This window comes from Corticium candelabrum, chromosome 9, assembly GCF_963422355.1.
Source record: "Corticium candelabrum chromosome 9, ooCorCand1.1, whole genome shotgun sequence".
NCBI lineage: Eukaryota > Metazoa > Porifera > Homoscleromorpha > Homosclerophorida > Plakinidae > Corticium > Corticium candelabrum.
Window position 1 is genome coordinate 2,324,524 of NC_085093.1, and position 14,175 is coordinate 2,338,698.

Genomic DNA, 14,175 nt, shown 5'->3' on the forward strand with positions numbered 1-14,175 from the left:
CGCATGCTTAGTAAACAGCTGTTTGTCTGTCTGTCCGCTTGTTTGTCTGTCTGTCCCCTCCGTCCGTCCGTCCGTCCGTCTGTCTGCCTGCCTGTCTGTCTGTCTGTCAGTCAGTCTTTCTTTTATTTCTTACATAAAACTGTCTGTCTGTCTGTCTGTCTGTCTGGACCAGTTTTGTTCTCGGCAGCATTACACCCCATTGTAACAGTTATTCAGAATAACCACCCGGGCATTACGCTTTTGGCATATCTGGATGATGTCTATGTTCTGGGACCACCAAAAGATGCTTTAGCAGTCCTTTTGGATTTGAAGGCATCCCTTTCTGAGATCGGTCTAGAAATCAAAGATGAAAAATGCAAATTGTATTTTCCCACTGCTCCTGATAATTTCAGCGCTGGTGTCCCAGTTAGCAAAGATGGAATCGACGTGTTGGGGTCACCTGTAGGCAATCATGATTATGTTCAGTCTAGGTGCCTGGCTGTGGCTAACATGGGCAGCTCGTTGTGTTCAAAGCTACTTGAACTTGACGACCCTCAGTGTGGCCTCCTTTTGCTCAGACATTGTCATGTCCCCAGGCTGAATTTTTTGGCTAGGACTGTGCCACCTGACAGGTTACTGCATGCAGCTGTTTGTCATGACCACCTTACAAGGGCTACTTTCACTGACATGGTTGGTTTGAACGAATTGGATGACACCGGATGGAGCCAGGCCACTCTGAAGGTCGGGTTCGGCGGATTTGGCTTATCATCAACTCAGAAGATGGCTCACCTAGCATTTCTGGCGTCATGGGCACACTCTTTGAAAGAACTGCCATTGAGATTTCCACCTCTGAAAGATCGTTTAGAACGGTTTATTGAAGGTAGCAATACAGGACAACTTATTCGTACATTGGTGGCAAAACTACCACCCAAGTCGGGTGCAGATGATGACGAGCAGTTTCACACCTTAGAGCAGATGACAGAATACCCTAGAAAATTGCAACATCGCCTGACGGTAGACGCTTCTCATAAACGATCAGAAGAAGTTATCAAAAGCATGAACTCAGAGAGACATGTTGCAAGGATCAGGTCCTTACACGGAAAAGGAGCTGGAGCATGGCTAGAGGTAATACCAACTTCAGACAAGAACGCACTGAAGCCGAATGAATTTCGTGTAGCGTCTTGTATGAGGTTGGGTGCTGGTTTGCCTTTCAGCCGGCTGCTTAAGACGTGTGACTGTGGAACTGAGCTGGATCGCGAGGGCTATCACCTTTTGACATGTAAATATGGAGGTGGACCTGTGTGGACGCATAACTCCATAGTGTCTGCATGGAGTGATTGCCTAAGCGATTTACTCATTCCCCATCAAATAGAACCGAGACAGCGATTTGTAGACAACGAAAACCGGCCTGACATCACGCTTTACGACACTGACACTGGGATCACAAAAGAATGTGATGTTTCGATAGCTCACCCTTGGAGCAAAGACATTATTAAAGGTGCAGCCAGAGAAGGTGGCCATGCAGCAGCTAAACGAGAGGCAGCAAAGTCAAAAAAATACTCAGAGGAATCGCTTGCGGATGGATCGAAGCCTATAGTTGTCCCACTCGTCTTTGAACACTTCGGCAGGTGGGGCTTAAAGGCTGACGAGCTGATGAATGAACTGGGGAAGAAGGCGAGAGGCTTTGATGGAAGAAGAATTGCGGTAGAGTTTAAAACCTTCTGGAGGAAAAGACTGTCTATTACTCTTCAAAAATGCAACAGCAGAGTGATTTTGCGGAAGCTGTCAAGGCTTTCTGTGCGCTCATTAGGAGATGACAGTGTTTTGGGAGTAGATAGAGACATTCAGTGTTTTACTCATTAGCAATAGTCTCGGACTACAAGTAGAACATTTCATTTTAACAATAACTGTTTGTAGTAGTGAAGATTGTTGACAATAAACTTGATTCTGTCTGTCTGTCTGTCTGTCTGTCCATTAGCTTCTAGAGCATACTTGCAGACTTGAACTGGGTTTTAATAATAATTAAGCCTAACTTGTGTACTTTTAGTATAGAATTATGAAATAAAAGTGTCTGTCTGTCTGTATTCATTTATTTCAATACATTTTAAGCACAGTTACAAACACTAAATTTACAATAATCCTGTCTCTGTCTCAAACTTCTAAAAAGGCTAAACCTCCTACCCCATCAAACGCAGAGTCAATTTAATTAACTACCTTAAATTACAACTAAACTGTATGTAATTAACTAATTAGTGCACACTACATTGTACGTCCAATTATTCACCCATGAGCCCATCTTCCCGACCTTCTGTTATCCTCTTCAGTTCCTAATATCACTACGGCGGGCATTAGCTTTCTGCATGCACAGTTACTGTCTGTCTGTCTGTCTGGTTTGTGCGCTGATCACATCTGACAGTTGGCGCAGTTTGCATCATATTTGCATGCATGTCTCTCTCCCACTGTCTGTCTGGCCATCTGTCTGTGTGTCTGCCCGTCTGCTTTCCGTCTGTTGAAAAGTTTTCTAGCGCTCTCAAGCGTTTTGATAATAATTTAATTAAAAAGTACTTAGTCACGTGCATGTGGTCACATTAGGGCAAAATATCAACATCTGTCAATTTCCAAAGACAAACACTTGCGATTGTGACTGACAATTTCAGTAATTTTAAAAAGTCAATAAAAGTCATGTCACACTAAAAAGTCATGTCTATCAGTATATGTACAACAAACATTAGTCTAGCTGTTATGCTGTTACACACTTTCTACTCAAACTGTTCTGCAGACTAGCTTGTATTTAATATTTCACACACGTTATCTACTTGTTCCAAAAATTTTGGTAACTCAGACATGATACCGTCTGTTGTCCATGGTTCATCAAAACCCGTCACGTCCTCAGGGAAGTAGATTTGCTCTGTGGAAAATGCGCTCTTGATATCATAACCAGCGCCAGCATAGAACATCGCCCTCCACTTTACATTTTGAAACTAGATGAAAAATATTAGATTGGACATTAAATTCATATGGTAGTTAACAATTGAGGTGATCCAGCGGCGTAGCCAAAGCAAAAATTTTGGGAATTCATTATTAATATTAATTTGTTCAAAATTAACTGTATATGTATATACTGATAGATTTACAAACTAACAACGTATCATTTCGGTACTGTATAATTATGTACATAAAATCACTCTATTAGACTATAAAAAATAGATGAGCAACCACGCCCATAACTTTTGGCGATACTGAACCCCCAAGAACCCCTCTCCCGTAGCTACGCCACTGGGTGATCATAACTGTCTCACTTCTACTTCACTGTGTGGTTCTATTGTTTGAAAATCTGCTAATAGCCTCGCGTTTTTAGCAACTCCAAGGCATCGTTTGACATCATACTCCTGGATTTCGTATATGGCAATGCAGTGGCAGTCGTCGACAGAATAGCAACGTTTCTTCTTGTGTCTGATGTAGTGCACTGTCAACTCTGGTGTGTTCTGGTAGCTTAGACCATCACCCTCTCTGTGAAGAAATTGAAGAGTGAGAAGTATACATTAACAGACAGGCACGCTTTAACAAGTCAACTGTTGATTCCTACTCTTTCTTTAGAGTATCAATTAGACGTTGAAATTCGTCTCTATGCTGTAAAATCTCTCTTGCACTGACTGATAACCGAAAGTCATATTTCCTAAAAAAGTAATTCCTTCAATCCACCAATACAATACAGTCAAGCAAGTCGATTGTATTTGAGTCGATATTAATTATACCCATCAAGACATATCCAATCAGCGCATGATTTCTGTGCCTCATCCCCAAACGCAGCAGCAAACTTGAAGTGTCCGTCATCGACTGTCACTCTCAAATCAATATTTCTCTTCGCCACATCCTCAGCTACCAGCTGTCGACCAGGAATGACCTTTAAATCATATGATTCGACAACAAAGGGATCACCGACTGAGAGACACGTCAAGTCTGAATCCACGCTGGAAAGAAAGAAAAACTGAAAGCAAAATCTGTTAATCAATATACAGACTAATGATTACAAGGTAGCAAAACTAGTCTTCAAGTTCAACGTCGATTCTTGCTCAAACTCGAGAATGCTGTAAGTACCGGTAGCAATGTCAGGAGGCATATCAGTCCAGAGAACTTTGCCAAACCTTAGAATAAACACATAAAACGGTTCTCTACACACTTGTATGCCTCAGCAAGTTGGCAAATTTGTTTGACAGTTTCATGTCTATTGTACTTTACCTTGCTTCTAGTTTTGGCACAGCAGTCTGTGTCTCTAACATCTTCAGTTTACCTTTCGTCCACTCACAAACGTAACGCACATTCTCTTCATGAATGTATCCATAAGGTGTCAACCTAACTCCACAGAATGATATCCTTAAAACAACTAATAAATAAACGAAAGACAAATGCTGACTTTAATGAACTTCTAGAGGCATTGAGGGTAGCTGCTTCTGTGCATTCACGATCCTCCATTCTAATATTCTTCAGACCTTTTGCGACAATGGATTCATCAAAGTCATCTGTTGCCTAATTAATTGATACAGTTTAAGTAAAAATGTTATGTTCAATAAAGATGTTATCACCTGCTTGTATAGACTTTCCTGCAAACACATCTCATGCACATGCCTCTCATGCACACGCCTCTCATGCAAGTTTACTGGTCTGTAGCGTTCATAAGGATTGAAGGTGATCATCACATTTTCACAACGCTTCGTAGTATTGATGCACAGTATTGAGTCGTCCAGAGAAACCTGCAACATGAATATCAACCAGATAGACCTAGCAATTCCACTTCCAGTTCTCAATCTAATAAACAGGACTCTCGTGTAACTAAACTTTAATAAGACAATCTCTTGACTGCAAGTGAGGATATCAGAGAATTCAAGAATGTAGTTATATGAACACGAAATCATGCAGCTATTACATTTGACTGAATTAAGTAGCATAACCCTAACGGCTAACCATAACCATAACTACTGTAGTCAGGTAAGTATCTTATCACCCCTTGAAAAATGATAACATCTTGTCTAAAACCACTAAAACTACTTCAAACTATAGTGCTTTCTTTATCTAAATAAATATCAATTAAGCAAGAACACTAATATGAGCTGGTAAATAAATCACACAATTTAGCAAACATCAGTTCCATTGGTTAGTGGTTAAACATAACTGACACGGAAATGTGTGCACAGTACTGCTTGTCACTAGACTCAAAAGCAGATGTCAAGTACTGGTAACACTCTCTTGATGAATAATTGACAAAGTGACACATATGTAGACAATTGAAGCTACACGTGTACTGTACCATCAAAGTCTAAAACATAGCAACAAACAAACATACAAACAAACAAAATAAAACTACAACCAAACAAGACAAGCAAACAAACAGACAGGCACCACATCCTGCAAAGCAAGCAAGTACACAAAAGTTATACAAAAATTAATCACCTGAGTAAAAAGCTTTGCCGATAAGATCTCCTTTGCGGGCTCCAAATCTTTCAAACTGCATGCCATAATCTCAAGTTTCTGATGACAACTCACACACATATAACAAATTACAGATAGACAGCAAATACAACACTCACCCATGTAATGTCTTGTTGAGATTCCGACATCACCTTACAAAAAGTGTTTGTGTCTTTCCCTAAACCTGCCAACGTCCTGCCTTGCCGACCAACAACATTATGGACAGAAATTTCCTGTGGTATGGGTAAATATCCAACTACTTTACTTGCCTATCAACCAAATGGGAACAGACAAGTATAAATTCATACTGTAGATATACCTTAAAGTAACAGTGTGTGTGTGTGTGTGTGTGTGTGTGTGTGTGTGTGTGTGTGTGTGTGTGTGTGTGTGTGTCAGTGTGTGTGTGTGTGTGTGTGTGTGTGTGTGTGTGTGTGTGTGCATGTGCGCGCGCGCGTGTGCCTGTTGATCATACCAATCGTTTACTGACAGCTTCCTTAAATTTCCGTTTCTCTTCATCTGACCCTTTCAGAAACATCTTACCTAGTGGCCAGGAGGGGCGAACCAACAAGTTATCATAGTCCTCCATAAGTTGATCCAAAAAGCTTCCACCTAGATATACCATGCATGCATAAATATGCGTTTAAATGCAGAGTTTTACTAGTAAATTTCGAAAGTTTGCACTTACCGTGACCAACAACAAACGTAAAATCTGATCTAGACGAAAATGGCAACTCTTCTTCGCCTTCCCGAGCCTCGTTTGGATTGTCATACTCGATATTTTGCTTCCTAGACGGATCATGAATGAAATCGCAGGCCGCGCCTCTCTTGCATGACCCCTGCATGTAATATCTGCACAACCGGTACCCTTTGCGACCAACAACAGGCTTTCTGTAAGGATGGCCACGCCTTTCTGACCTATAAGCCATCAGTTCTTCAAGCTAGGTCTGAGACTCTATCACATAAAGGGACTACAAGTGTCCCCAAGCGTAACTGAAGACGCACGTGAGCAAAAGCTACCATCATACAAACTAGTCTCGCGTGGCCAGACGTTCGCGCGCGGGGGAGAGGCGTGTACAAACAGACCGTAAGTACACAGCCCCTCTTAACGCGCGCGAGGAACGGAGAGAGAGCGTTGCACCGTCAAGAGAGGCAGTGCAAGAGGCCAACGTAGTAGCCTCGGTTCCAGACGCTTCCCGTATGTGCTACTGCACGTGACAGGTATATGGCGTCAAAAGTAGGAGGGGCGAGCAGTAAGTGCTACTTTTGACCCCATATACCTGTCACGTGCACTAGTACATACGGGAAGCGTCTGGAATATCTTGACGTAATAGAAAGAAATCAATATTAACTAGTTTTGCGTAGACGCCTCACGTTGGTAACACGTCCAACGGAGTTTTCAGACCGTCTACTGTCCTAGCTATACAATACGTATTTGTTGAAACCCTAGCTGTCATGGACGTAAACATGCAAACTTCCTAGTAGTTTATATTACGTATATAGGCCTGGTATAGGTAGTCGTCGTTTTGCGATCGTAATCAAGACAATTGAAATGTACAGTCTAGGTATGCGCTCAGTTCCTTTGTAACGACAGTGGTATGGTATTTACTGACATAGAAATTGATATCAGCAAACATTGAGTATCAACAGTGTTAGATGCAGCACAGTGTAGTAAAGGATTGATTGTAATATGGGACGTGTGAATAGTTGACTGTAGGTGGTATTCAGCTAATAAAGGTGTTTCTTGGCTGTCAAGTACACACAGTCCCTAACTACAATACAAAAGGATGGGGCGACGGAACTTTATGAGGCTTTTTACATATATGTACCAAGAGCTCCCATTTAGGACCACGCCCCTTTCTGTGCAACCCGGATTAGAAGCCTCGCTACGCTCGGCAATGAATTCTATATTGAAAGCTACGAGTCAAAGAAACGGGACTTTGAAGAAGTCACGTGACTTGCGAGGAGCGGTATACTATCGGGGTTCTATTTGCTCCAAATCTCTGTGGCTGACTGACTATGTACGCCAAAAAATGACCGTATATGGGTGTCACGCTTCAGGAATGTATGGTATGCAAGCGAGTGACCAATCACGCCGCATTATTCTTCTTTGTGTCGCACGCGGCAACGAGGGACAATGGCTGGGCAGCCAATCACTACGCGCTGTTCGACATGAGAGAACATCTAGCCAGAAAGACGTCAATTTTTGATCAGAAACAACAGAAACGTTGTATTTCAAGTAGCGCTACCTGAAAATCTACAAGCATCCAATCTTGCCGCCGTAATATGCACAAACGTGAAGAGCAGTGCGCGCGTTACGTACGGGACTTCCTTACTAACGCGCGTTGCGTACGGGACTTCCTTGCTAACGCGCGTCGCCAGCTACTGATACCGTAGCTAACTTATGTACGTAAAGCGATACACAAAGACGTACAGAATTTATAACTATAGCTTTGGAAAAATTAGAACCGGCTTCTATCCTGTCTACGGTCGCTAGAAAGAGCAGTCGGCAGCCTCGAAGTTTGGCTACACTCTACGTACCTACATGAGACTGGTTGGGGGAAAGCTAGATTTGCTCCACTCGATTCTAGGCCGCTGTCGAGCATTGTTACGAGATGGCTGCTACGCTAGGGAGCGTAGCGATGAAATGACAGATCAGAAATGACACTCTAGGTCCTTCATACGCCTTTGACCGCGTACCCAGATTCCCAGTAGAAGCTGCAATGCGTCTTAAGCCTCTACTTCAGTGCATTCGACTGCTGCTACGTACTGCACGCTAATTAGCCACACTACAGTCGTTTCCTGTAATCGACTACGCTGCGATGACGAAGATGACTTGTAATTGATATTAATCATGTCGCTATGGGGACATGATTAACGCTGACCGCAAGGGCCGGTACCGAACCAGATGCAGCGGTGATGGCAGCGCTTTCGGGGCTGCAATCCACACTGCGAGGCTAAGCTGAAAGTACAGACACAAACAGACCGTACTACTACGCCCCTCTTAACGCGCGCGAAGAGCGGAGAGGGGGCGGTGCACCGTTAAGAGGGGCGGTGAAAGAGATTAACCGATACGTAATGGGACACAATTAATATTAATGAATACAATTGATCTTAACTAATAAAAAGTCATAATATTGACTTGCACACAAGTCGCTATTATTGAATGTCCATGCACGCAACAAACTAAATCTATTAGACAGTTGTATATAATAAGTGTATTTAACTGCTGCGCATGCTTAGTAAACAGCTGTTTGTCTGTCTGTCCGCTTGTTTGTCTGTCTGTCCCCTCCGTCCGTCCGTCCGTCCGTCTGCCTGCCTGTCTGTCTGTCAGTCAGTCTTTCTTTTACTTCTTACATAAAACTGTCTGTCTGTCTGTCTGTCTGTCTGTCCATTAGCTTCTAGAGCATACTTGCAGACTTGAACTGGGTTTTAATAATAATTAAGCCTAACTTGTGTACTTTTAGTATAGAATTATGAAATAAAAGTGTCTGTCTGTCTGTATTCATTTATTTCAATACATTTTAAGCACAGTTACAAACACTAAATTTACAATAATCCTGTCTCTGTCTCAAACTTTAAAAAGGCTAAACCTCCTACCCCATCAAACACAGAGTCAATTTAATTAACTACCTTAAACTACAACTAGTAAACTGCATGTAATTAACTAATTAGTGCACACTACATTGTACATCCAATTATTCACCCATGAGCCCATCTTCCCGACCTCCTGTTATCCTCTTCAATTCCTAATATCACTCTGGCGGGCATTAGCTTTCTGCATGCACAGTTACTGTCTGTCTGTCTGTCTGTCCGTCTGTCTGGTTTGTGCGCTGATCACATCTGACAGTTGGTGCAGTTTGCATCATATTTGCATGCATGTCTCTCTCCCACTGTCTGTCTGGCCATCTGTCTGTGTGTCTGCCCGTCTGCTTTCCGTCTGTTGAGAAGTTTTCTAGCGCTCTCAAGCGTTTTGATAATAATTTAATTAAAGTACTTAGTCACGTGCATGTGGTCACATTAGGGCAAAATATCAACATCTGTCAATTTCCAAAGACAAACATTTGCGATTGTGACTGACAAATTTCTGTAATTTTAAAAAGTCAATAAAAAAGTCATGTCACACTAAAGAGTCATGTCTATCAGTATATGTACAACAAACATTAGTCTAGCTGTTATGCTGTTACACACTTTCTACTCAAACTGTTCTGCAGACTAGCTTGTATTTAATATTTCACACACGTTATCTACTTGTTCCAAAAATTCTGGTAACTCAGACATGATACCGTCTGTTGTCCATGGTTCATCAAAACCCGTCACGTCCTCAGGGAAGTAGATTTGCTCTGTGGAAAATGCGCTCTTGATATCATAACCAGCGCCAGCATAGAACCTCGCCATCCACTTTACATTTTGAAACTAGATGAAAAATATTAGATTGGACATTAAATTCATATGGTAGTTAACAAGTGAGGTGATCATAATTGTCTCACTTCTACTTCACTGTGTGGTTCTATTGTTTGAAAATCTGCTACTAGCCTCACGTTTTTAGCAACTCCAAGGCGTCGTTTGACATCATACTCCTGGATTTCGTATATGGCAATGCGGTAGCAGTCGTCGACAGAATAGCAACGTTTTTTCTTGTGTCTGATGTAGTGCACTGTCAACTCTGGTGTGTTCTGGTAGCTTAGACCATCACCCTCTCTGTGAAGAAATTGAAGAGTGAGAAGTATACATTAACAGACAGGCACGCTTTAACAAGTCAACTGTTGATTCCTACTCTTTCTTTAGAGTATCAATTAGACGTTGAAATTCGTCTCTATGCTGTAAAATCTCTCTTGCACTGACTGATAACCGAAAGTCATATTTCCTAAAAAATTAATTCCTTCAATCCACCAATACAATACAGTCAAGCAAGTCGATGTATTTGAGTCGATATTAATTATACCCATCAAGACATATCCAATCAGCGCATGATTTCTGTGCCTCATCCCCAAACGCAGCAGCAAGCTTGAAGTGTCCGTCATCGACTGTCACTCTCAAATCAATATTTCTCTTCGCCACATCCTCAGCTACCAGCTGTCGACCAGGAATGACCTTTAAATCATATGATTCGACAACAAAGGGATCACCGACTGAGAGACATGTCAAGTCTGAATCCGCGCTGGAAAAAAAGACAGACTGAAAGCAAAATCTGTTAATCAATATACAGACTAATGATTACAAGGTAGCAAAACTAGTCTTCAAGTTCAACGTCGATTCTTGCTCAAACTCGAGAATGCTGTAAGTACCGGTAGCAATGTCAGGAGGCATATCAGTCCAGAGAACTTTGCCAAACCTTAGAATAAACACATAAAACGGTTCTCTACACACTTGTATGCTTCAGCAAGTTGGCAAATTTGTTTGACCATTTCATGTCTATTGTACTTTACCTTGCTTCTAGTTTTGGCACAGCAGTCCGTGTCTCTAACATCTTCAGTTTACTTTTCGTCCACTCACAAACGTAACGCACATTCTCTTCATGAATGTATCCATAAGGTGTCAACCTAACTCAACAGAATGATATCCTTAAAACAACTAATAAATAAACGAAAGACAAATGCTGACTTTAATGAACTTCTAGAGGCATTGAGGGTAGCTGCTTCTGTGCATTCATGATCCTCAATTCTAATATTCTTCAGGCCTTTTGCGACAATGGATTCATCAAAGTCATCTGTTGCCTAACTAATTGATACAGTTTAAGTAAAAAATGTTATGCTCAATAAAGATGTTATCACCTGCTTGTCTAGACTTTCCTGCAAACACATCTCATGCACATGCCTTTTATGCAAGTTTACTGATCTGTAGCGTTCATAACGATTGAAGGTGATCATAACGTTTTTACTACGCTTCGTAGTATTGATGCACAGTATTGAGTCATCCAGAACAACCTGCAACATGAATATCAACCAGATAGACTTAGCAATTCCACTTCCAGTTCTCGATCTAACAAACAGGACTCTCGTGTAACTAAACTTTTAATAAGACAATCTCTTGAATGCAAGTGAGGATATCAGAGAATTCAAGAATGTACTTATATGAACATGAAATCATGCAGCTATTACATAACACTTAATTAAGTAGCATAACCCTAACGGCTAACCATAACCATAACTACTGTAGTCAGGTAAGCATCTTATCACCCCTTGAAAAATGATAACATTTTTGTCTAAAACCACTAAAACTACTTCAAACTATAGTGTTTTCTTTATCTAAGTAAATATCAATTAAGCAAGAACACTAATATGAGCTGGTAAATAAATCACACAATTTAGCAAACATCAGTTCCATTGGTTAGTGGTTTAAACATAACTGACATGAAAATGTGTGCACAGTATTGCTTGTCACTAGACTCAAAAGCAGATGTCAAGTACTGGTAACACTCTCTTGATGAATAATTGACAAAGTGACACATATGTAGATAATTGAAGCTAAACGTGTACTGTACCATCAAAGTCTACAACATAGCAACAAACAAACAAAATAAAACTACAACCAAACAAACAAGACAAGCAAACAAACAGACAGGCACCACATCCTGCAAAGCAAGCAAGTACACAAAAGTTATACAATAAATTAATTACCTGAGTAAAAAGGTTTGCCGATAAGATCTCCTTTGCTGACTCCAAATCTTTCAAACTGCAAGCCATAATCTCAAGTTTCTGTTGACATCTCACTCACATAAAACAAATTACAGATAGACAGCAAATACACTCACCCACGTAATGTCTTGTTGAGATTCCGGCATCACCTTACACAAAGTGTTTGTGTCTTTCCCTAAACCTGCCAACGTCCTGCCTTGCCGACCAATAACACTATGGACAGGGATTTCCTGTGGTATGGGTAAATATCCAACTACTTTACTTGCCTATCAACCAAATGGGAATAGACAAGTGTAAATTCATACTGTAGAGATACCTTAATTAAAGTAATAGTGTGTGTGTGTGTGTGTGTGTGTGTGTGTGTGTGTGTGTGTGTGTGTGTGTGTGTCAGTGTGTGTGTGTGTGTGTGTGTGTGTGTGTGTCTGTGTGTGTGTGTGTGTGTGTGTCAGTGTGTGTGTGTGTGTGTGTGTGTGTGTGTGCATGTGTCACAGTGTGTGTGTGTGTGTGTGTGTGTGTGTGTGTGTGTGTGTGTGTGTGTGTGTGTGTGTGTGTGTGTGTGTGTGCGCGCGCGCGCGCGCGTATTGATCATACCAATCGTTTAGTGACTGCTTCCATAAACTTCCGTTTCTCTTCATCTGACCCTTTCAGAAACATCTTACCTAGTGGCCAAGAGGGGCGAACCAACAAGCTAGGATAGTCCTCCCTAAGTTGGTCCAAAAAGCTTCCACCTAGATATACCATGCATGCATAAATATGCATATATATGTAGAGTTTTACTAGTAAATTTCGAAAGTTGGCACTTACCGTGACCAACAACAAACGTAAAATCTGATCTAGACGAAAATGGCAACTCTTCTTCGCCTTCCCGAGCCTCGTTTGGATTGTTGTACTCGACATTTTGCTTCCTAGACGGATCATGAACGAAATCGCAGTCTGGGCCTTTCTTGCATGACCCTTCCATGTAATATCTGCACAACCCTTTAGGACGACGCGCACGGCCACGTCTTTCTGACCTATAAGCCATCAGTTCTTCAAGCTAGGTCTGAGACTCTATCACACAAAGGGACTCCTTGGGGTGCGTTCGAATACTAGTTCCAGTTCTAGAACTGGAATTACCACAACTGTCAGAACTGTCAGCAAGTTGAGCATGCGCAGAGGCTCATACTTCCGGTAAGCGTCAATGTGAAGTAGCATGACGTTTCTACTCCACTTGTTGTAGTCTGTTCGAACATCAACAGTGCTTTCGCTTTCGGTTTTTTTGGAGTCGCTCGCGCCAAGAAGGTCACTGTAATCAGTCCCAAATGTCGTTCTTCTGGTGTTTGGCAAGCCGATGGTCGCCACAAGTGTTCATTAGAACCAACAAGAAGGTCCACAACGGCCTGTACTCGTCATTTCACTTCATCAACCTCCGGGAATTTTTCATGTAGGGCGTGACAGTTCCAACAGTTCTAGAACTAGAACTGTCAGAACTACCAATCGAACGCTATAGAACTTTTCTCCCCCCCCCTACAATTCCAGTTCTAGAACTAGTATTCGAACGCACCCCAAGTGTCCCCAAGCGCAATTGAAGGTGCACGTGAGCTGAAACTAGCCTCGCCCCAGACGCAGTGTGGATTGCAGCCCCGGATGCGCTGCCATCACCTGGTTCGGTATCGCCTTTCTGGGCGAGAGTAAGTATGTAATCAAATTCTGCGTCCTAGGTTTATGTGCGCAACACGCATACATGAAGGATACTGTACTGTGCTGGTACTGTACAGTACCTTAGTTAATAAATAAACCTCACCAGCCAAAAAAGTAGTCAATCTATCAGAGAAGAAAGTCATAGATTATCGTACGACTTCCACATTTCTCTCTTAGAACACGCACTACAACTGTAGAGTACTAAGATTACAGTATTTCAATTTTAGCATTCGCCCCGTCCTTTTACAGCAAACTTGTCTATTGCCATCTAGACCAAGCTGAGCCACAAGACACGTCTCTCAATTGAAAAGTTCAAGTCACGTTATTCAATCAGCTTCTAACTAGCAGGCAGGCTATGAGCTCGTCTCTTACACAGCCCCTCCTAATGCGCGTGTGCGAGGAGCTGAGAGGGGCC

General features: G+C 41.9%; 3 protein-coding genes across 4 annotated transcripts; 1 reads left to right on the forward strand and 2 right to left on the reverse strand.

Moving 5' to 3' along the window:
* The first annotated feature begins 188 nt into the window (after window positions 1-188).
* On the forward strand, window positions 189-1,935 carry LOC134184444 (uncharacterized). Its single transcript, XM_062652134.1, has one exon. It carries the CDS (start codon window positions 490-492, stop codon window positions 1,840-1,842), a length of 1,353 nt encoding a protein of 450 aa, XP_062508118.1. The 5' UTR covers window positions 189-489; the 3' UTR covers window positions 1,843-1,935.
* A 642-nt stretch (window positions 1,936-2,577) lies between these two features.
* Window positions 2,578-6,478, reverse strand: LOC134184440 (uncharacterized). Of its 2 annotated transcripts, XM_062652130.1 has the most exons (13): window positions 6,361-6,477; window positions 6,131-6,294; window positions 5,918-6,054; window positions 5,565-5,714; window positions 5,428-5,505; window positions 4,563-4,730; window positions 4,394-4,506; window positions 4,219-4,332; window positions 4,011-4,124; window positions 3,735-3,950; window positions 3,566-3,655; window positions 3,279-3,489; window positions 2,578-2,960 (listed from the first exon to the last, which is right to left on the reverse strand). In XM_062652130.1, the coding sequence occupies exons 1-13, from the start codon at window positions 6,369-6,371 to the stop codon at window positions 2,760-2,762; spliced, it is 1,767 nt and encodes a 588-aa protein (XP_062508114.1). In that variant the 5' UTR covers window positions 6,372-6,477; the 3' UTR covers window positions 2,578-2,759. The 2 variants fall into 2 exon arrangements, with proteins under 2 accessions (XP_062508114.1, XP_062508113.1); XM_062652129.1 differs by having other exon boundaries at window positions 6,131-6,478.
* A 2,984-nt stretch (window positions 6,479-9,462) lies between these two features.
* On the reverse strand, window positions 9,463-13,558 carry LOC134184893 (uncharacterized). The gene is made up of 12 exons (XM_062652659.1): window positions 12,885-13,558; window positions 12,672-12,808; window positions 12,197-12,346; window positions 12,063-12,140; window positions 11,217-11,369; window positions 11,047-11,159; window positions 10,872-10,985; window positions 10,664-10,777; window positions 10,388-10,603; window positions 10,220-10,309; window positions 9,933-10,143; window positions 9,463-9,858 (listed from the first exon to the last, which is right to left on the reverse strand). Exons 1-12 carry the CDS (start codon window positions 13,102-13,104, stop codon window positions 9,658-9,660), a joined length of 1,797 nt encoding a protein of 598 aa, XP_062508643.1. The 5' UTR covers window positions 13,105-13,558; the 3' UTR covers window positions 9,463-9,657.
* Window positions 13,559-14,175: the final 617 nt, after the last annotated feature.

Bases quoted from the DNA above. Each gene is read 5' to 3' on its own strand.
- LOC134184444 (XM_062652134.1), top strand. From the start codon at position 490: ATGGGCAGCTCGTTGTGTTCAAAGCTACTTGAACTTGACGACCCTCAG.
- LOC134184440 (XM_062652129.1), bottom strand. From the start codon at position 6,371: ATGGCTTATAGGTCAGAAAGGCGTGGCCATCCTTACAGAAAGCCTGTT. The intron at 4,507-4,562 runs GTGATAACATCT...TCAATTAATTAG, and splicing joins AGGAAAGTCTATACAAGCAG to GCAACAGATGACTTTGATGA. The intron at 3,490-3,565 runs GTAGGAATCAAC...ATTTCTTCACAG, and splicing joins ATTGATACTCTAAAGAAAGA to AGAGGGTGATGGTCTAAGCT.
- LOC134184893 (XM_062652659.1), bottom strand. From the start codon at position 13,104: ATGGCTTATAGGTCAGAAAGACGTGGCCGTGCGCGTCGTCCTAAAGGG. The intron at 11,370-12,062 runs GTAATTAATTTA...TTCATGTTGCAG, and splicing joins CGGCAAACCTTTTTACTCAG to GTTGTTCTGGATGACTCAAT. The intron at 10,604-10,663 runs GTAATCATTAGT...CTTTTTTTCCAG, and splicing joins AAGACTAGTTTTGCTACCTT to CGCGGATTCAGACTTGACAT.